Below are 22,206 nucleotides of genomic sequence, written 5' to 3'. Positions count from 1 at the left end.
ATTTTAAAAAATTCTAAATTTTTGATACTCAAATGGTTTTGGCTCTGATTGCCTCTGATGGTGAAACAGCTCTGCAGAGACTAAGGATGGACCCTTGAGTGAACTGAATGTTCCCTCTGAGAGGGAGGATGTGTAAACATGCAGCTACATTATCCTCCTGCTGAATGGCAGCACTGTGATGGCAGCTGCATCTGCAGTCGTGGCATTTGCAAAATGGAGCAGTTGTGTGAGGATTCAGGAATAAATGGCTTCAGAAACCTCTGCAGCAAGCTTGTAAGCCAGCAGGATATCAGGCAGCTTCTTCAGGTATGCTCTGTGTACTCCTTTTGGGGCTTGCATCCAAAGCGCTGTAGCATTTCTTCCTTCAGCATTTTCTCAGCTCTCTTCTTTCTTCCCTACTAAGTAATTTAAAAGTTATATGCAATAGTTAACAAGGTGCTTCCTATTTTCTAAGTTAGGAAATGGATGTAATGTTTAATTGCTGCTTCCTGGGGCAGACTGGAAAGTTGAAAACACATTTTTTTATCAGTGGCAGTGCATAGTTTGAAAACTGCTTCTGAATTGTATACATCTTGAATTAAACAGTAATTTTTACTCTCTAAGATTTAACAAATTAAACTGATTTAGATGGCTATTTTCTGTTTCTCTTTGCAGAACATCACTCCTGTCAGCCACTGATTGTAGGTTTACACACCATAGGTCATGTGTTGGTCTAATACTGCATCAAGAGTTAGTGTAGGATGGTGAAATACTTTAAACTCGCTACATCAAGATTTTGTGATCTCAAGCACTCAACCCTAAGTAGTGGCTTTGGAATATACATACACAGAATAAATGAACTTCTGTTGCTCTATGTAAAGTCGTAGTGGATATTCCAAACAATAGATATACTTACATTTTTAAAATGTATGAAAAAGAGAAAAAAAAAAAAAAAAGAAAAGAACCCCAGTAATTTCTATTAAAACAACACTGTTGAGGTTCCAGGCGATAAATAAAGCAGCGAGGGCTTTATTTTCAAGAAGCCAAAGACAGAAGCAACTCAAGGCAAGGAGCTCTCGAACAGCTCCTTTTTCTCGGGAGTCGCGTGCTGCCTGGCCGGGGCCGAGTGTTCTTTGTGGTATTTGGCTGTAATTGCAGCATAAGCACAGCCATAAACAGCGGCTGCCAGCATCATGAGGCACACGATCCCGCACACGACCCCGGTGATGACGACGGTGGCGATGGCGTGGCGCAGGCTCACGGGCCTGGGCCTGGCCTTGGGCTCGCAGCCGGCGCGGCCGCCGTCCCCGAGCTCGCCGTGGTGGCCGTGCTTCTGCGAGCCGCGGTGCTCCGAGCTCTGGTGGTGGTGGTGGGGGTGGTGGTGGCTGCTGGCCAGGTGCACGTGAGCTGTCCTCAGAGAACATGCCCCAAAGAGCTCGTAGGGAACTTTGAGGAGATCCTTCCCCTTCCGAATCCCCGGCGCTGAGCAGATAATGCCGTCGCTTATTCCTCCTGGGAGAAAAGAAAACAAAACAGTGGTCTCAATATTTGACCGTTTCTGAATCACCTTAATGTAAAATTAACGTAAGCCTCAAGTAAATTTATCATCGGTCTCAACTTCATACTTTTAAAGATTTATAAAATGTTTTAAAGGTTTTTGTTCACTTAGGTCAGTGGTGAGATTATTGCACTTCAAAACTCACATAAGAGGGCATTTCCCAGAAGCAATTCATCAGGAATTAGTTTATCTGTGTCTTTAATGATGTAAGTGTGAAAAAACCTATAGTGGTAGAAAAAATAAGAAGTGTCATAGATAAACAAAGAGGTATTGTTAACTGCAAATTCAGTTTGTTCAGCTTCTAACCACTGCTAATTTTTATGGCAAGAAATGGTAACAATGTATTTAGACTATATTTCCCACTTGATTGAAATATCCCATGAAATTGCCATTGTCCTGACAGTGTGTATTAACTGTAACAGGGCAAGGAGAAAGTTCATTATGTTGTATGTACCCATGAGTGATTTTTTTAACCAAGGCTTGTGATAAGAAGATATACACAGGTATAAAGGAGTTGAGTTTAATCAATCTATTACTCTGCTCAAATGCTAAATATCATGATTGCTGAGAGCCAGCTTCCCAAAGGAGGTTTTCAGTACAAAGGGGAAAGAAGTAGGAATCCGCAGTCTTCGTAAATCATGTGGGTGTTCCTCAGCATGTAAAGGAAAATAGACCAAACATAGCCCTCAGGTACCTAGTCAGAGCACAGGGCTTTAGGGGTGTGGTGTGTCAAGGAATCCACAAGGCCAAAATCAATGCTGACATATTTTTTTTCAAAATACCGAACCAAATTGACTGAATCCTCCTCTCCTCTCCTCTCCTCTCCTCTCCTCTCCTCTCCTCTCCTCTCCTCTCCTCTCCTCTCCTCTCCTCTCCTCTCCTCTCCTCTCCTCTCCTCTCCTCTCCTCTCCTCTCCTCTCCTCTCCTCTCCTCTCCTCTCCTCTCCTCTCCTCTCCTCTCCTCTCCTCTCCTCTCCTCTCCTCTCCTCTCCTCTCCTCTCCTCTCCTCTCCTCTCCTCTCCTCTCCTCTCCTCTCCTTCAGCTAAAGCCAGGCACAGCAATTTTCATCCTGAAAAGACTTTGAGAAAGTAATGGATACAGATGGAGCCAAACTGAAATCTGGAGACTGCTCCACAAATAATGTTCATATTGCAGGACAGATTTGAGCATGGCAGGTCTCTTGGTCTTTAATGGTGAAACCCAAAGCATGGTTTTTCTTCAATGTGTTAGATTGAATATGGATATAGATAAAACCTCCAAATGCTTCAACTCTTATCCTTTCATGATTTTAAGTAACTAAATATGTGTGCTTGGAATAGAACCCTGGAGTTCCTCCTGAACTGAAGCATTCTCTTTAATTTCCTGGGAGTATGCATGAAATGTCAGTTGCCTGAGATGGATTCAGCTAAAAATACTCAAATATTTCGGACTTAGATTGCTTTGTTATGACATGCAGGAAATATCTGCAGAACCGCTGTGAACTTTCATCACATGTGTCATATAAGCAGTGGGAAACATTAATATGTAATGTAACTAACTTTTCTTCATGTGATTCAGACAAGTAATTTTAGGGAAATACAACCACAGAAGAGAACATAATACTTGGGCTTCCTTTAAAGCTTATTGATAAAGTCAATCTGTTGAGTTCCACGTCGCTTCATTTAATTCATCTGTACAGTGTTCAGAAAGATGGAAGGACATCTCTGAACTTGTAGACAACATTGGTTTTTGAAATAAAGGATAATATTTATGCTGCTGTCAGAGTAATTAAGATAATCTGATATGTTTGTCTTGGATCATTGCATTCTTCTGCACAGAGAAGTCAACCCCTGCTGAATTTCCAGCCTAATAGACTATGATAAAGAAATATTTTACCTATTCAAGGTATTAAGATTTTATTGATTAAAGGAGATTAGCCTTTTGTCTTTTCTAAAAGGTGGCTCATAGCAGTGAATTTACCTCACCCAAAGACCACTCCGGTAGTAATTGTGTCCCTGCATGGCTGGTATGGTTGTCCAGCTGGCCTGCAGAGTTCTGATCCCTGCAAAAGGCAGTCCATCAGTCTCAGGCCACATGGGCCATCTCCACATCTCCTGTGCTGCAGCAGGCTCCATTCTACTTTGGTACAGAGACAAATAATCAGTAGTTTGATCACATGCAAGCCTCAAAGCCTGATTTGGAAAAAAGAAAATTGTCCCGCTGTTCTGAATTCTCAGTCTGAACATACCTCCTGGGAAAAATAAATTAATTCTTTTTTCATATTTAATTCCTTTAGAATTAAATAATGTTATCTTTTTCACAGCATAACTCATGAATATATTTAAAAGCAGGTGTGACCAAAATACTAACACTACTATTTATATACTTAATTTTCCCCTGTATGATGCCATGACACATTTCTGTCAGGAAATTGCCAATGAATTGAGTTTGTCTTCTGGTTAACAAATTAGGAAGTGGTGCTAGATATTCATAAAATATTAAAGAACTACTAAGTTATAATTGATAGGAAAAGTAGAATCCAGAGTTCTCTAAAGTTTGCTCAGTAGTGATATCTGTCTTGATGTTTGCCATCATGCAACAGGTAAAAAGCTTTGAAACAGTAGGCTAGTTTCCAGCAAAAATATATTGGTAGAATTAAAACAAGTGTATGTGCACAGGTATACTTGTTTGACATTTAGAAATGCCTATATCTGAATTCACATCCTACAGAGCACACCTGTGCCTGCTGTATGGTTGTGTGTGCATCCTTGCTCTTTCCCTGGGCACTAATATGAAGTCCCTCTCTGATTCTAGTTTGCCCCCTGTGTTTATAAAAGCACTTACATTCTGAGCTATGCATAAGAATGTAGTTTAGTGTGTTTATTTGAGGAAGTGACCTATGGTGCAGGGTAAACTTTTAAGCCATAGAAGTGAAGATCAGCTAGATGTTGGTTAAGTGTTCTCATGTACACTGTATGTAATGAGAAAAATTCCTTACCTCTGTATAGAAAACTCTCCAGCCACAGTTTCAGGCCAAAGATATTACAGTTGCATTGCCAGGGATTATCTTTGAAGAGAACCACTTTCAGGTTTGGAAGTGACTCCAGCAGAATTCTTTCCATTTTCTGAAGTTTGTTATGCTTCACAGAGAGCAATGTTATATTCCCTGTGCTGTTTCCAAATGTCTCAGGCAATCGAATAATGCTGTTGGATGACAAGTCTAGTTCTTTTAGGTGTGGGAGGAAACTGAAAGTCGTGTTTTCTATATAATGAATCATATTTCTGGTTAGGTTTAAAATTTGTAGATATCTTAGTTTTTGGAAAGCACCAGGTGCCACACTTGAGAGAGAGTTGTTCGACAAGTCTAAGATTTTGAGTAACGGTGTTGCAGTGAACGCATTTTGGTTGATTCTCCAGATACGGTTATTCTGCAACTGTAGGATCTGAATTTCAGCAGGTAAATGGGCAGGAATTTCAGTAAATCCTCTGTTCTTGCAGTCTGCAGTCTTTGAGGCTGTGTAGCAGAGGCATTTGTCAGGGCAGCCGTGCACTGTGTGTGCCAACAAGATGGCACTCCAAACCAAAAGCCAGTTACCTGTATCACAAGTGAAAGTAGATTTAAAATTAGTTTAAAATGTTTGTCTTTAGGCAATACGCAGGTCATAAACACAGCCAGAAGCTATACAGCTCCACAACAAACAATAATAGAGATGCCACAGAGTGCGTTTCTTTTACAACGTGTAAGTAAAATACAGATAGTGTTGAAGTACTTCTGTAGTAGAGAATGAAGATAATGCTACCATGATCTTAAAATGAAGTACTTCCCATGTTTTTTTTCTTAAGTACAAATGGTTTTCAAGAGGATTTGCCATCAGCAGAGCAGTGATGTTTGAAGGGAATGTGACAGTTTCTAAAATTTTTAAATTGAAATGTCTCTCTTTCTGTGGTAATAACAACTTTAATACATCTTGTGTCAGAAGAATTACAAGCAGAACTTGTATTTTTCATTGTTTTACTCATATTACTGCCTGGAAGAATTGAGTCAATTTACCATTAAAAGAATCACTAACTTCAAAGACATAAATATAAAAACTACTAGCAGTACTTTTTCAGCAATCCAGATTCTGCTTCTCCTTTAAAATATCTGTTTATTCTTTTTGTTTTAATTCCCTTCTCTGAATACCAGCTGTACTTCCCATAGACAAAAGTTTCCATACAGTCACCAGAAATTTATCAATAAGCTTCTGAAAATATAAATTAGTTGACAGGAGTACTCTGTAATATTTGGTATTTATAATTATCTGCTGCTCCGTGATGTTCAGGTGGTTTTAACTGAAAAAAAACATAAATAGTTTTTACCCTTCCTGTTGTGCTAATGATCTTAAATTTGAAAGCAAGGTACTTAAAGCTATGCTTGTATTCATAGAATGAAACATTAAAAAACTCAGTATTGAATAATTAGATCTTTGACTAAGGAAAGTCAAAATGATGAATCCTTTTCTAACATCACTTTAGAGATGCTTTAAATAATTTTTACTGTTTACTGTTTCAAAATGCAAAACGTTTTAGCTAGTTGCTACTTGAAACCTTTTGAAAATATAGTAATTGATTCTTATTGACTTACAGAGATGAAATGTGAAATATTAACAGGGAATACCATATTGATGGAATAATGTATGATTATAGTAAGAAATATGATAAATATATAGATGAAAGTTGTGTTTTGAGACTACAGCTTGAGGCACAAATTACTCACTAATTTTCACTCTGAAATGAAATATTTATATTAAAATTATACATAATCTTCTGCAATATTGAATTCTGTATTATAAAATTCACTTGAAAGAATCCAGCATTCCTGCATGCAAGATAAGCAATACTTTCAGTTCATTACACTGTTCTGCAACAGTTGGCTTCAGAAACACAGCTTCCAACGTAGAGGTAAAATAAACTCTTACTTGGCAAGGAAATGCTTCGCAAACAGAAAAATTGCATTATTAATCTAAATGCTTTAATATCTCACCTTTCATTCTGCTCTGCTTGTTCTTCCCCTGGCAGAAGATTCAGTCCAGATTTCTGATGTAGAACAGTAACAGACACTGTTCTGATTCCCACTTCAAGTCTGTAATGTGCTCATCCAGTTTCCTTTCTTGAGGTTGTTTTACGTGGTATCTGTGACCTGTGTAGAAGGGCATCAGTTTCTACTCAGATACTCTATTAGCCTTTGTTTTTTTTCTTTAATCACAATCTTCTCCCCTCTCCCCCCTTTATGACTCTCAAAGAATTATTCTGCTTCTTAATCAGACAACAAGCCATGCAGTGTCTGTCCAACTCTGACTGGACAGCTGTAATGTACAAATAATGACCTGATTACCTCGCCTCTTCAATTGGTTTAATCTCCATCAAAAGCAAAGCAGAAAAAATAAGGAGACCTTTTTTATATCCAGTACATTTTCTGAATTCTGGTGGATTATTAGCCGGGCTGTGTCAATTTTTTGTAAGATCTCATCATGGGTTTTGATTCTCCTGGGCTGGGGCTGGAGGCAGTGGAGTGTATAATATCACTAGAAATAGTCCTGTGGGTTGATGACATGGTTTTGACAGTGCCCTTGTTTGCTCTTATAAGCTTATTCATCTGACATCCATTAGTTGTGCTGACAGGATTTTATTGCTTGGGAATACAGGAACAGCGGCTCCTTCCATAAAAATGGCACACATCCTGGCATGGTCACCATGAATATTGAACAAGTTAATTTATTTTCAAAGATATTGGAAAGACAAAGCAGATGATACTAAAATTGTACTTAATGTGTGGTGCCTTGACTTGTTTCTTTGTTTTTTCTTCAGTAGAACTCATACTGTGCCATCTACACCAATAGAAGTGTTAATGACTTGTGACTGTGAAGGAACTCAAAGGTGTTGAAAGGGATGAGAGATCTGATATATAATTGAGTCTTTCCAGGCCATATGATCGCTCCATCTATGAGCTGTCCTATGGAGAGGGAAGTTGTGCAATCAAAACATTTCAGACTCATAATACAGCTTTCTTGGGTACAAATTCTGCTTTTAGGTGCTTTTGAAAAGATCACATAAAGCTCACTTTCCAGGTCAAAATTTATGTGATGTTTATGTGATGTTTCTCCTTCTACAAGGAGAAAAATCAGATTGTAGGATCCAAACTACTGTTGAAAGCAGGGTCTTTACCAGAAGTTTTCCTGTCAGGTTGAGACTTTGATATTTACAGTAACAGATTCTATCACTTTCCTATCACAACCTTCTACAATGTGTTACTGCCCTCAGAATCAATAATTTTTTTCTTGCATCCAGTTAAGAGTTTTCCTTAGAGCAGCTTGTCCTGTCTCTATGAATCCCTGTGAAGAGAGTAACCCCATCTTTTCCATAGGTACCTTTTGTTCTCCAAAAGTCTGTGCTGAGCTCTGTCTCCCTGGCTCACAGGGCAGGGCTGTGCCTGACAGTATCGTGTGCTTTGCTCTGATGGATCTGACACCAGTCAAGATACCCAAAGGAACAGTGGATACATGGGAACAGTGAAGGAGAACGTGGGAAAATTGTCATTTTGTAAAGTAAACATGATTGCTCATCTTGAGGGTCCCAGGATTACTTCTGTGAGTGGCAGACCTTCCCATCCTTGACATTCTTGATGGATGACACATTGTCCTGATACGGGGTGAAGCCTGGGATTTGGAGTGGAGGAACACCACAAATGTAGATTAGCTGCTACCACAGTCATCCTGGTTAACCCCAACTTTGCAAAAGAGGGGAGAGCAGCTTAAATATCAACTGTACTATCATTTAGATTAATGTCAGGTTAATATCAAATATATTTTATAACTTTTCTAGCATGATACATTTATTTGCTATTTCTACAACCTATCTTAAAAAATACCTGTGAATCACTTTAGTGAAGATGCAATTAAATGTAAAAAGGCCTGTTATAAAATAACATCTTCCTTAGAAGATGGGGCCACGTTAGCTATGGATACTCTTAAAAAGAATAAAGTTAGGTCAGGTACTTTTTTTCTTGAGATGGCATCCCACTCTCCTTGCATTAACTCATCCTGTGTATCAGTGGCAGCTCTTTTCATGACTTTTGACTATTTAGCAGGATGTAATTGCTATTATATTATTGGGGGCTTTTTGTGTGATAAGATGCTTTTAAATTCTCTTTGGTATCTATAATTTTATTTGGCTTATGAATTCGAAGGGTTTATTTATTTAAGTTATTTTTCCATCTTAACTAATATTTGCTGGCCAGATGGGCATACAAGCTCCCACTGCAGTTCATTTCATGTAACAGTGGGCTTAAAGAATGTTTCTTAACTGCCTCTCCTATTTTAGGTAAGTCTTTGCTTCTATAATTTTATTATTTTTAGTATGTACTATATTACAGAGATGTTCACAGGACAAGGTCACAGAAAGTTAAGCACTGTGGGAGGTTCAGTTCCAGCAATAAAGCAGAGGTTGTTTTATTTACTCGGAATCATGGTAGAAGAAGTTATTACTTTTTAAAAAATCTTAATGCTGGGTTCAGACTTGGAAACATATGATTAAATCTGTCAATTCGCTTTTCATGTAGATGTGGCTATTTTTTCCTTATATTGAGAACTCTGAATGGACATGTTTTGTAAACAGAAGTTTCCCCAACCTATAATCCATCTCCTATTCCCATTTATTAGGAATAATAGTTTGGTTGTGACAGAGAAGTCTGATGTGGTGAAAATTATAGTCATGTCACAGGTAGAGATTTGCCAGAAACAGGATAACCATGAAACCTACTCTGCTTCTGGCCTTTTGAACCACCAGCAGGATTCTTTTCAGTTGTCTGATGTGGTGCAGCAACTGTTATTGCAGCCTCTTAAATTAGCCTGTGCCTTGTTGTAGCAAGGTATGTTTCCCATTGCAAATAGCAGGAAAGCCCCATGAACTAATATCTGATCCTTGTTGGCTGAGGGGGGCAGCTTTGTCTTTGCTTTGCCAGCAAACTCTTTGTTGCAGCAATTGCTGCCATCTGCTTTAAAGGAGTTCTATGTGTAAGAATTATCTTTTTACAGAAGAGCATTATGTTAATTAAACTCTAGCAGAAAGGAAACAATTTAAATATTTCAAATATTTAAAAGCTACAGGATTTTGGCTCCACATCATTGTATATCGAGTCCAGGCAGACATGATTATATTAAAAAATGTTCCCAAGACCACAGCAGACAATTCCTGTACATACTCTTTATTAGATTTATTTTCCTTATGCTTTTGAGTGGGAAGGAATTAAAACTGAGATATTTTCAGGGAAATAGCATGTGCTTTCTCTTTACTAATGTGTGTCTCCAGACTGGTAAAACAGATAAGCTCTTGCTTCAGACCCTAAATGAAACTTTGGGTAATTGCAAACCCCTCTTCATTTTGGTTCAGGACAAAGAAAAAAAATGTATTTGTTGGTGAAACAGCCTTTATTGTTAAAATTCTTGTCCTTTAACTAGCACTTAAAAAAATACAGTAGTCAATGATGGAGAAAGGTGGTGCCCTTTCCCAGGAGTCAGAACTGACTGTGCAAAGGTGACAGGGCAAAAGAGACCTGGGAGTCCCTCATGCTTTTCTTTCTACAAGGGCATTCCTGGTACTCAGAGCTCAGGACTCCATTTTTTCCTGGCAGGGTACTGTGGTTTCCAAAGTTGACAAAACTTAGAGGAAGGCCCTGGATCCTGTTTCTGCTTGTTTTTCACAACAGAAGTATAAGACAATGGATCAAACTAAATTTGGCTTGAGGAAGATTTATACCTTAAAAATCTGGACATATTTTCCAGAGAGGTGGGCTTATGGATTTTTCAGACATCCTTTGCTTAGACAGGATAAGAGAGGAGGAATATCAGCTAGAATGTAAAAATATCAGGTACTGGTTATGACACAGCATAAGGAGACACCATGATTTCTTTGTGTCTGAGTTGCTAAGAGTTATTTGATGGGGTCTCTTTCAGATGGGAAGAAATGTTGTGCTGTTCTAGAAACAAGAAACCAGGCAGGGAGTTGTGATTTTGTACAGGGGAAGAGCCCAGTTTTTCCTTTCCAGTGGCTTGTTTTGCCTTACTTAGATACATCTGGTACTTGTTTATGCAGTGAGTAATTAATCTATGAAATGCATTGTTGGAAGTTATCCTTGGGCCAGAAGATTAGTAGGATTCATATATAATACGGAGCCACAGTTACCTCATGGGGCAAAAAAAAAAAAAAAAAAAAAAAATTAGAAGGGATCTAAACTTTCACTCTTAAGGGCTTTAATCAACCACTAATGACAAAACTTATGGAGAAAGACCTTTCCCTGTGGGCAGTTTTTTTCCATAATTATTATTTATGGGAATTTTTACACCTTCCTCTGACACCTCTAAGAGAGGCCAGAGTATGAGATGTAATAGTGGACGAGATGAACTGGAACATGCTGTGTTCCAGGTGGAGAAAGGGCTGGCTGGGCAGGCTGGCAGTGCCAGGAAGCTGCTGGATGGGGAGGTGAGAGCTGCTGTCCCAGGCACCACGGGATGGCCAGGCTGTGCACCTTCTCTGTCTGGGTCACAGCTCCTGTTTTTCCCCACTATGCTGTTCTGATATGGACTGGAAAGTTCTTTCAATATTCATATCCAGATCTTTTTCACCAGGTCTGTTCATAATCTATAAACAAGTGATTGGGTCAGTCCTTTACCTGCAGTCCTCTCCTCTCCTCTCCTCTCCTCTCCTCTCCTCTCCTCTCCTCTCCTCTCCTCTCCTCTCCTCTCCTCTCCTCTCCTCTCCTCTCCTCTCCTCTCCTCTCCTCTCCTCTCCTCTCCTCTCCTCTCCTCTCCTCTCCTCTCCTCTGTAATCTGTTGTGGTATTATAATTCTAATATAATACTCTTAGAAGTCAGTGTACTCTTTTCCCATATCTAAATGAGAAGAAGTATATGAAGGTGAGAAGGGCTTAGTTGGAAAATACTGAAACACCAGCCTTACAGTGTGCTTTGGTAGGTAGCAAAATTACCAGGGTGGATGCAAGGGCGTCAGGACGAGGAGAAAGCACAGGGAATAAAGATGCTGGGCCTCTTTACCTTAATTGTAAGTTAGATGAAGTTGCAGCAAGGGGCAGATTAAGTGTCAACAGAGTATTTACTCCATCACAAATAGCAGCAGGGGGTGCAGATTCAATTTTCAATCATTTCCTGACTAATGTCAACCACCTGTTATACATGCTGAGCATCCATAGATAGAATGTATCTCCAGGACGAGTAAATTAATGAACTCACTGTGCCATTATTGCAAATAGAAAAAAATACTGCTTGACATCAAGCTAAGAGAAATGAAAGAAATAAAACCTGCCAGAAAAAAACGCATGCCAAAATAAGTACAGGTGTAGACATTTTTTCATCTTGACATTTTAGTTGCTTTTTCTCCTCTCTAAACATGTTAAAATTGAGATCTCTTGCTATTTTTCTAGATAGCATATTCTCCATCAAAGTTTTTCTAAGCTTTTACTTAGTGATTTTGTTTCCTTTTTATATTTAATGAGCATTTCTGTTCGTGATCACAGCTCACCCTGGACTCAAACTTAAGACCAGGATATAAATCTCCTGTGCATTCTGAGTGGTTGATTTACTAGGGCAGCTCTTGTAAGAATTGGAAGGATTTTTTTTTGAACAACATCTGTAAAAGGGTTTTGAACTGTTCACAGTGTATGAAGAAATATTTTAAAGTGCAGTAAATGTTGCTTATAGTGCTGTCACCAATTGTGCTACAAAGTAGAACTCGTACTTCATTGATTCCTTTTGTGCTTTTAAGGCAGATTGTAGTAGTTCAGTAAAAGTCTCTGTTAAACGTTGGGAGCTCCTGTGTTTATGGGTTCAAAAGGACTCTTTCTCTTTGCCCTAGTAGTCACTTGAATACAGAAATTGGCAGAAGCGGGGATGACATTTGCTGCAGTAGAAAGCCAAATAGTTAAACCGCTGTAATTCTTGCAACACTTTAGAAATATCCACAGGAGGCTTTTATGGCTTCAACCCCCCCCCCCCCCCATTAATTTAGCAAGGTACTAAATAACCTGACATTAAAATGATGCAGCTTAAAAACGTTAAGTGCATAATTTTGGTGGATTTAATCATCAGTAGAAATGTAAGCATTATACATTGGATCAGGACTGACATGTTCAGTAGCTTTGGATTCAAGCTGGGATGGAGCATCTCCATTGGATGATGTTTTGTTGCAAGGGAAAAGGTAGCTGTAACTCCTGAAAGGATCTCAAATGTCTTGCAGCAGGTGAAGTGTGAGGGACCAGCTCCTTTAAAATGTCCCTGTTCCCAGTCTGTGCCCTGTGCAGTGCTGCTGTGTAGCAGCTGTAACCAGCAGAGCTCTGGATGGATGAGCAGGACCCAGAATGTCCCTGTTTGTTGCTTATGGGACCATCTCACAAGCAGAGTAGGGATATTGTAAATTTTCCCATATGGCTCCAGTGAACAGGAATGAGCCAAATACCTTTACCTGCTACCACTGTTCTTCATTTCAAGAGCAGATAAGTTTTACAAGGCACTGCATAGTTTGCTGCTTTTCCAGTTTCCTTGCTCTGTCTGGATTTCTGTCATCCCTACTGCTTGAACTGCTGCAGCTGCAGGCACCAGCAGTCCTCTGACAGCCCCCTGGAGATCCCATAGCACACTGTTATCCTTTTCTCACCCTCTGGTTTTTAATCTGTCAGCAGGTTTTAAACACCAAGGATGTTTTTAAAATATCTATTTTTTTTTTCCTCCACAGAATGTTTTAAATGAAGTAACAGGGTAACTCAGGTATATGGATAGGCTACTCATCCCTCAAGTTTAGTTAGTTCTGCTGTTTTCAGGCGGGATAAATCCCTGGGAAACTTAGCTAGTATACAAGATAATGATGCATCTGTTTAGAATTTTTAAAATAGGCCACTGAAAGGACTTTTGTTTAAAAAATAAAAGGAAAATACTCTTTCAGAGGGCACTTCATTAATGAGAATTACAATACTGGAAAATCTGTTACAGATTAATGAAGAACAGTAACAGTGTATCCAAATGGAACTGGTTGGATAATTAAATTCATTTAATAGGTACTGAAATTTAAACCTCTTGATCCCTCTGACGTAAACATAACCCTTAAAAGTCATGGAACTTGATTCTAAAAGTGTAATGTGGGAGAGAAACTCTGGGACGATGATTACAGATTTCAGATACCCTGGGAGGAAATGTATTCAGGAGTTAAACAACAGGCATTCAAATAAAAAATAAGCTTGAAAAAAAAACCAAAAAACAAAAGTGTAGCTATGAAATATAAAAGGAAGCTTTAATAAAACCCTGTTTATGTAGATGTGCAGCTTATATGAGCAGTATTGAGGCAGCATGACTGGGATAACCAAGTGACAAGTAAGGGATATTAAAGACTGAAATCATTAAGGAACATCATGTTTCACTATTCTTACACTCTTTTTACCTATTCTGTATTATCATGTCTGTTTTGGCTATATGTCCTTCTGTATGACTGCTTTGTTTTCCTGTTTCCATGCTGAGAATCCCCAAAGATCTCATTCTATGTTTTCTCCTCTCATTAGTAGAATATTTTTTCAATATTGATTACAATTCATAAAGTATATCCTATGTACAATTGTCTTTTCTTGATTTGGAGAAAAGGAAATTTTTTTACTAAGTTTTAACACATCTTTTAGGAGGGTCATACCAAATAGCTGACAGTTTGTCTGCTAAGTAGGGAGGAAAATGTTTTAGGATTGGTGCAAATTATGAAATCCTGACAGTCATAACACTGAGCTAAGCCTTGTTTTCATTTGTACTACCTAAAGTTATTTGTTAAGCTTTTAACCATGTCCCTGTTTCACTGTCCCTTAAGGTGCTGAAGGATGAACTTTCTCTCAAGCCCATGCATTAGTTGAGAGGATAACAAATTTAAGACAGCAGCTGGAATGCCTGTGAGAAAATACATTTTTTAAAAGTACAGCATAAAAGTAGATTATTAGCCCTGAAGTTGAGGCAACATTTAAATGTTGATCTCATCTTTTTGTCTTCCATGTTTATATCTACCTTCTGTGTCAGCACTGGGTGATGCTGAAGTATAGAAGTAATACATATTATCATTTAATACAATGCCTTTTAGTCCAGAAGCATTTCTATTTTACTATTCTTTAATTTATGGTGGGATCTCAGAAGTACCCAACCTAGCTGAGCTTTCTCTGCCCATAAAGCTATAGCTGTCTCAAGCAAAAAGGGTGTGTTTTCATCTTTATTTGCTTTTATTTCCTTCTGCAGTCTGTTATTGTGGAATATAATGGCAGGGGTGAGCTTGGTTACTCATATTTATGCTGCGACTTTTTATCCTTTTCCCTTTTTAAAATGATAGTGTCCATTTCCTCTGTGTTTCAGCAGAGTTAGAATAGATGAGTTCAAAGAACAGCACTACTGACTTCTCCCTTCTCAAAGTACTCTGTGGGAGAAGTGGGCTGACTGCTTTTAGAAGGTAAAGTTATGCATCATGTGCCTACTTTAGTGAAATAATAATTTCCATAGCTTGAGTTTTTTTGGTGTCATTAAGATCCTAAATGGTTTTCATTAGTTACTGCTACAAGCTTCTTTTCCATAAACCTGTTAGAAAGAAAGAGCAGAGCACTCTGTAATTTGTAGTTTGTGGTGAGTTGGAGATGTGTTCAAGCATAGGCACTTGAGTGAACATTTGTATTTCAAGTAATTGTAGTACAGGCTTTTCCTGTACTAACTAAAAACTCTACTTTTCTATATGCCATCAGCTGGTCATACTTTCCCATATTGCTGCTTTCTTATTTTTGGAGTAAAGGGACAACTGTTTTAGAGCTTCTGCAGATTAAATGTAAAAAAAAAAAATTTTGAGAAAGAAGTTACCTAATGTTTGGTTTTTCTGTAATACTTTGTCTAAATGGAACTTGGGTGAAATTAATCATGTAGAACATCTCAGTTGCATCATAGTGCAGATTTAAACCAAAAAGTAAAATGCCCTGTTTACCTACAGTCCTCTTCTGTACTGTCATGGCACTCCTGCCAAGGTATCTCTTTAAATACCCCTAATTAGGACTGTGGACCTCTTTCTTTTCCATGTTAGGGAAATGTATCAACCTTCCATCAACACAGGATTTGAACCATGAGTGTGAATACAGCACATCCTTTCTGGTGTTCTGTGTAAGAATATTATGAAATGGTGAACACTGCAAAATACACCACTCAAAGATTCAAAATGTTTTACACCTTTTTTGGACAGATGATGGCACATGTCAGACTTGGGTTTCTAGAGTTGTTGTTAGCTAAATTTATGGGGGAAAAGAATCGCTCTGAAGAAGAGAATGCTTGATTTTAATTCCTATTTATAGGGTATCTTTAGACCAGGAGCAGCCCTAAGCCTTCAGTGCTTCAGACCTACTTTGTCTTCATTGGCAGATGTTCTCTGATGAAAGTGCCACAGAAGTCCAGATTCCATGCAATAATTTCCTTATATATGAGTATTATAAACCATGAACAATGATGTAATTTTATAAAACATATTATTTTATACACAGAACACCAGTTAACCCATTTTAAACAATGGCAATGCTGATGTTGCCTGTTTTTCAGAGATGGGCTGAAAAATGGAGGGTTTCCCATGGTAGAAGCTTGCTGTAAATGTTTCTTCTGGTAATGTAATTAGGAAGTATTGGCTCCAGTTAATGTAACTTAAATAAAACATGTTGTCCTCAGCAAACTTGTTAAACAGGCATAGCCTTGTCTAAAAGGAAAACAGGGACATGTAGTGTTTCCATAGAAACTCAGTTAAAGTTCTGATTTGTGAATATGAGCATAATCAGCATTACAATCTAAACTCATTTAATTAAATGAGTCTTAGTTGTGAAGGCAACACATTATAAAAGTATCTGTACACATGTGGAAGTCAGAGCCTTCCATCCCTGTAGATGCTGTCTGCACTTTAGAACATAGTGAAGCAGGGAAAATAGTGTGAGACCTTTCTCTTTTTGCCTTCTGTGGCCATTTGTGCCATTTTAATACAAAAATCTATATAAGAATATAAGCTAAATCTGTTTAAATATACTTTATTGGAGTTTGCTATTATTTACAGCACTGCTAATCTGTGGTTTTGATTTCCTTTTGTTTCAAATAAAAGTAAGGAGGGCTTTTCCCTTAGTTTAGGGCATATCAGCCCTGTACTGTGAGAGAATGGAGAAGATAATGCTTACTGAGAAGAGTTATTAATTCTGGAAATTATGCTTTTTTGTAAAACAGCAGAAAAATGAAGAATGAATTCAATTTGCCTTAATTAGAAACTTATATATATTTTATAAATGTGTTGTAGCAGAACTTTCATGAGATCCTTTGTGATTTGTAAATGTCCACATTTTAGAAAGTGGTATTTCAAACTTATTCTGATGCCTAGGAATATGACAGAGACTTCAGAATTACAGCAACATTTACTGATGGCAGTGTGAAATAAGTGCTTCTGGAAAGCCCATCAGGATGGGCCTGCCTTTGGTGTGTGCCTCAACAGCTATAAAAACCTGGTCTTGGCAAGGTTCACATTCCTTGTAAGTCAATAATAGGTTTGCCTCTATGCAACAGCACAATCTCTGGAAAGTCCTGCCAAGAGTCCTTTCTTTGAGGGGAGTTTTGAGGGGTTTTGTGTTCTCCATTCTGGAAGGGGTTTCATGTTCTTATCCTGTGCTGGGCATCCCAACTCTCACAGACTTCAGTGAGCACTTAGCAGTGCTCAACACCTTCCAGGCAAAAGCCCCAGCTGAATTTGCACCTATCAGGCAACTTCTGAGAAAGAGAAGCTATTTTGTATGATAAATCCTTAGTTTAATGTATAATCAGACAGCTCCCTTTCAGAAGCCTTCCTGATTTATTTCAAAGCTATTACATTAAAGAGGATTACATTTGGTGCCCATTACATTGATTTCCCTCAAAACTTCCCAATTTATACTTCTAAAATATGCCTTAATACTGTATTGACAGCTAAATCCTACTAATCATTGGTATATAAATTATAATAGACTACTTGTTGAAGCATCTGGATAGCAGTTTATGTGAAGTAAGTAATGGTCCATTTGTACTTTTATTGTGAAAGTCATGTCAGCACTTACACTACTCCCAGAAGTTAATAACTCACCCAGAGAAGTTCACTTATGGTCATAACTTGACACACAGATCTCGGGCAATGCAAACTTTAAAAGCGTGTCAGTGCCTTTTCATTTTATCAGACTCAACATGTTTTAAAAACCTTTTTTCTTTGTTTTTTTTTTTTTCTTGAGGTATCAATTAAAAACTGTTCTTAATTTTATATTTGGTCATGAGTTTATCAATATATTGTAATTTTGCATTTTTTTGCTTTAAAGAGGTGATTTCATCTTTTTCTAATGAAGAAAATAAGCTGTTGGTTAATTTTCAGCAATACAAAAAAACCTCTTAATACACAAATAGTGGCCAGCTCAGCCACAAGTAACCCTTTCTGCTGACACCTAGACAGGCTTCTGCAACAAAATGTTGATTTCTTATCAACAATGAAAATGTTGATTTCTTCTTTTTCCTGAAATCAGGTAAATAGAAAGCTGTCATTCTGCCCCTGATTGCTTGGCCTCTTGGATGACATTTAGCCGTTTTCCAGTTCATGGGCATGAACTTCTGCACATTAAATAAAGCAAAAGATAAATTATTTTCCCCAACAAAAGCGGAAATTTATTTCCGCAACACAGATCATTGCTGAGAAGTACAGTTAACATTTCTTAGTTGTGGCAGTAAAAATGTTCTTATGAAATAAATTTGAGTAAATGTGAAAATGTTCAGATTAGAGCCAGTGTTAATCTATAGTTTTAGAAACTGATTTTAAAGTCAGGTATTTGTAATATATGGAACACATCTTGAAATATGGTGTTTCTTTTTATTTAAGACATAAAAAGTAGAAGAATATGAAAGAGAAGAAAATTTCTTTTTTCAGTATACTGGAAAATCTCAGTGTTATTAGTCAAAGATAACTTTCTATTCCTGACATGGTTTAAACCTCCAGTTCAGGAGATTTCAAGAATGCTACCTTATACTCAAATGCTAACTCCTATTTTGCTGACAGTGTTCTTTTCTACACAGATATTTAATGAAAATACGTCTTTGATCCAAAAATGAAAGAAGCAGGCAAACAAACCTGCTTTTGCAGATAATACTTTTTATGGAAAAGTTTAACATCTGTATCTTTTGCTGTTACTGTTTTTTAAAATTGTTCAGTAAAAGGCACAAACATAAATCAGGTTGCAAGTCCACCAGTGTTATTTTCTTTTTACTTGCAACTGCAGAATACCATGGTACTACTCAAATTCAAACACATAAAAATACGTGCACTGAGTCTTTTGTCTTTTTTTTTGTCATTTTCTAAAACTATAGATTATTACCACATTGTTAAACAGTAAAAACATGGTTAAAGTAGTGATCTTAGGAAAAATAAAAACATGAGAGTTATTCTGGAACATTACAGTAAACATTTGATGCATGAATCATCCAGTAGATATGGTGTTGAAAGGCTGGAGATTTTTGTTCATTATGAGGTCCTTCTGATGTATTATTTGACTTCAAGTAACATGACTCATATTTTCAGTAATTCAAAGTAATTTGCTAATCACAGAATAGCACAAACAGTTTGTAGAGATTATCACTATTATTGTTATTATAACCCAGTAAATAAGAGATCCAAGACTTATTTCCAAATGATGTCAAATAAAATGTCAGTGTTTGCTCATTCAGTGTCACAGGCCTGGTTTGACTCATGAGATTTCATAAGCTCATAAGACCTTGCAGGGACACAAATCCCCCCGTGGCAGCAGCAGAGAGGGAGTGGTTGATGCTCAGTGTGTTCTGTAGGCAGCACATGTTGGATTTGGTCAGGTCTCTCCCCCTGGAAGGATTGCTACCAGCAGAACCTACATATCTTGGGCCCCAGGTCTTTAGTGAGGGGCCCTGAACTGCCAGGAGACAAACTGGACAGAGAACTCGTGAGTTCACTTTGTAGTGGGTGCCATAATATTTATCTTGAATGTCTTGTCCAGAGTATTCTGTGTCTGGCAGTGGGAAACTTGTACCCATTCTGCTGTGGCAGGATTTCAGTCTGGTTTGGAAAAATTGTCCTAGAAGCTTTGCCTGTGGCTGAGATCAGCCTTCTTACAATGCTGAGAAATTTAGAAAAAGTTGCTTTTTTTTTTTTTTTTTTTTTATCTAACCTGCTTGGGTAGTAGCCAGAATCAAGTCTGCAAATGAAATAAAATCAAGGCTTGAATATGTTGTGTTTTAGTCACTAGTAGAAGCAGAAAGTCTTATATATCCTAAGAGAATCCAGTCACAGGATATTCAGATAAATATCCTAATTTCTGGCTGTTTGTCTGGACTTTGAGCCTCTTAGGGTTCCTTAATTGCCAGTTTGAAACCACTGCCTTTTGGCTGAGGTGGAAAGGTGGTCCGGCTGTGCTGCTCTAATCTAGGGCCTCAGCTGTGAGAAGTAAAGCTTTTTCTGAGAACTTGACAAGTCCTGGATCTTCCCTTAAGATGTATAAAAGTGCTTATAAATACATACTGTTCCTCTTTTTCATTTCAGCCATGGGTTGTACTCAAATAGCAAGAAAACCCTATAAAACTAAAAAATGGTTAGGGAGTTATAAAAATACTCTCACTGCTTCATTATTTTAGCATTACTGTGGTCAGATTTCAATCTTCACATGCTTCCTATACCGCTGGAATTCAGAATTATTTGTCAGAGCAGTGGCTGAGCTAGGAGATGCTGGAAGAAAGTTGAAGGCTCATAGGAATTCAGAAAAGCTCTGTCACCAGCAGTTTCCTCTGTGATGATTCTTGCCTTGTTTCTGCAGGTTGCTGAAACTTCCTGAGGCTAAAAGTAGTACTACTCAGCTTTTTTCTCTTTTTTTTTTTTTTTTTGTTTTTTTGTTTTTTTGTTTTTTTGTTTTTTTTGTTTTTTTGGATAATGGTAGTAGGTGTCAGGTATTTTCTAAAAGTCACAGGGAGGATCCTCCAGACATCAGAAAGGGCTGAGCTGTGCCCTGCCTCACCCTTTTCAAACTGGGCCACCCAAGCCACTCCTTTATGCTGTCACTGTTCTCCTTGAATTCCCCAGTAACAAGGCACCTACCTTTCCAGCCAAGTGTAAATTTGCATGTCCAGGGCTTACCTTCCTCCAGGCTTATGGGAGGTTTGTTTTAGGGTTTTTTGTTTGTTTTTTTTTTAAAGTTCCAGATGGATTCCCAAGTACTTCCCCCGAGCTTTGCTCCTGCTACTCAAAGTTTATTGTGGGGTAAGTGAGCAGATTTCTGTGGGAGCCTTTGTCACAGTGTTGGCAGCACTATCAGCTGCTGTCCTGTAAAGTCTGGGATGCAGGATGATGTCTCAGTGATAATTTATAGGTAACCTGTTTCCCTCCAAGATTCCCTCTGAAGATTCCTGAAAAGGCAATGGACTTCCACCAGTGTCTATATTTTTTTATGTTTACACTCAATTTATGTCCTCTTTGTGTTTCCTCCTGCTCCTGCTGCTGCTTCATTAGTCCTCCAGAAGGAAGATGTGTGTCAGGGAGTCAAAGGGAGTCTGGTTTATGATGCTGTTCACAGACTGTCCTCTACAGTTCAGTTTGTCAGGGCTTGGCTGTGAACCAAGCCCTTCAGCTTTCCCTGGTGGTTTGAGTTTGGATGAACTTTGGCCTCCTAGCAATCATCATCCTGCTCCTCTTTCAGCTTGGCCTCACATCAGCTTCCCAGCATCTCTTCCCTTTCTGCTTCAGCTTGGCCTCCAGGAAACCCCATTTGCTTTCCCTCTCTCTTGGTAGTCTCCATGCACACAACATCTTCCACCGCTAATTCTAAAAATCTTCTGGAAGAAAGTAGCAGGCTTGAGGCTTGTGAGTAAAGAGGCAGAACTTCAGCTTCCACTGCCCACTCATTTACATTCTGCATCACAATAGCTCTGCTGAAGGAAGTGGTCCTTGTGTTCCTAAATCTTAGGACTGTTCAAACTGTCTCACGTAAAAACCCCAGTAATTAAATAGGACTTAAAATCGTCTCTGTATGTGCAGTCATTCCACATCCTTGATGAAAAAAACAGAAAGGTAAGATACCATAAATAATACAAGAGGGTTTTTTTTCCCACTTTATTGTTTAGAATCCAAAGCTAAGTGATAGTTTGTACTTTAAAATATTTTTTATACGACACTGTATCTGACTCTCTACCTCAAACTGAGATGGAAAAGCTAGGTGCACATTTCCATGGATTTCAAAGGACATAATAAAATATTTTTAAAGTATTAAAATAATTTTAGAGTACTTAAATATGCAATAGATATATTGTGGAATAAAGAAGATTCCATGTTTAAAAACAACAAAGTTGTAAAAACATTAGAAATTGTCCCTGAGTTAAGTAATAAACTGTAAGAAAACCACAATGCAACAAAGCAACACACTCAATTTCTGAAAAATAATACCATCTTACTCAAATGCATAACAGATACCTTATTTTTGCTGAAGTCGGAGCCATGCTTTATCACAAGAAAAACAAGAATGTGCATAAATGCTCAATAGTTTGGCCCATTTTTTGTCAATTTTGCTCTTTCATCACAGGCTACCCATAACAGATCACTA

At 38.1% G+C, this 22,206-nt stretch overlaps 2 protein-coding genes across 2 annotated transcripts in view; one reads left to right on the top strand and one right to left on the bottom strand.

Annotated features, from left to right (window-relative positions):
- The window catches only part of CACNA2D3 (calcium voltage-gated channel auxiliary subunit alpha2delta 3), a 390,722-nt gene that overhangs the window by 321,567 nt on the left and 46,949 nt on the right, over nt 1-22,206 (top strand). The window lies entirely within an intron of this gene.
- LRTM1 (leucine rich repeats and transmembrane domains 1) lies at nt 672-6,545 on the bottom strand. The gene is made up of 3 exons (XM_062500968.1): nt 6,539-6,545; nt 4,514-5,110; nt 672-1,491 (listed from the first exon to the last, which is right to left on the bottom strand). The coding sequence occupies exons 1-3, from the start codon at nt 6,543-6,545 to the stop codon at nt 1,040-1,042; spliced, it is 1,056 nt and encodes a 351-aa protein (XP_062356952.1). The 3' UTR covers nt 672-1,039.

This window comes from Cinclus cinclus, chromosome 12 (genome assembly GCF_963662255.1).
Source record: "Cinclus cinclus chromosome 12, bCinCin1.1, whole genome shotgun sequence".
NCBI classification, from domain to species: domain Eukaryota; kingdom Metazoa; phylum Chordata; class Aves; order Passeriformes; family Cinclidae; genus Cinclus; species Cinclus cinclus.
Note: the sequence above shows the minus strand (reverse complement) of the source record. Positions and strands in the feature narration are given on the sequence as shown.

What these genes read in the sequence shown, in the direction of transcription:
- LRTM1 (XM_062500968.1), bottom strand. An exon ending in GGAGAGTTTTCTATACAGAG is followed by an intron (nt 1,492 to 4,513) that starts GTAAGGAATTTT and finishes CTTTTCTCCCAG; the next exon opens with GAGGAATAAGCGACGGCATT.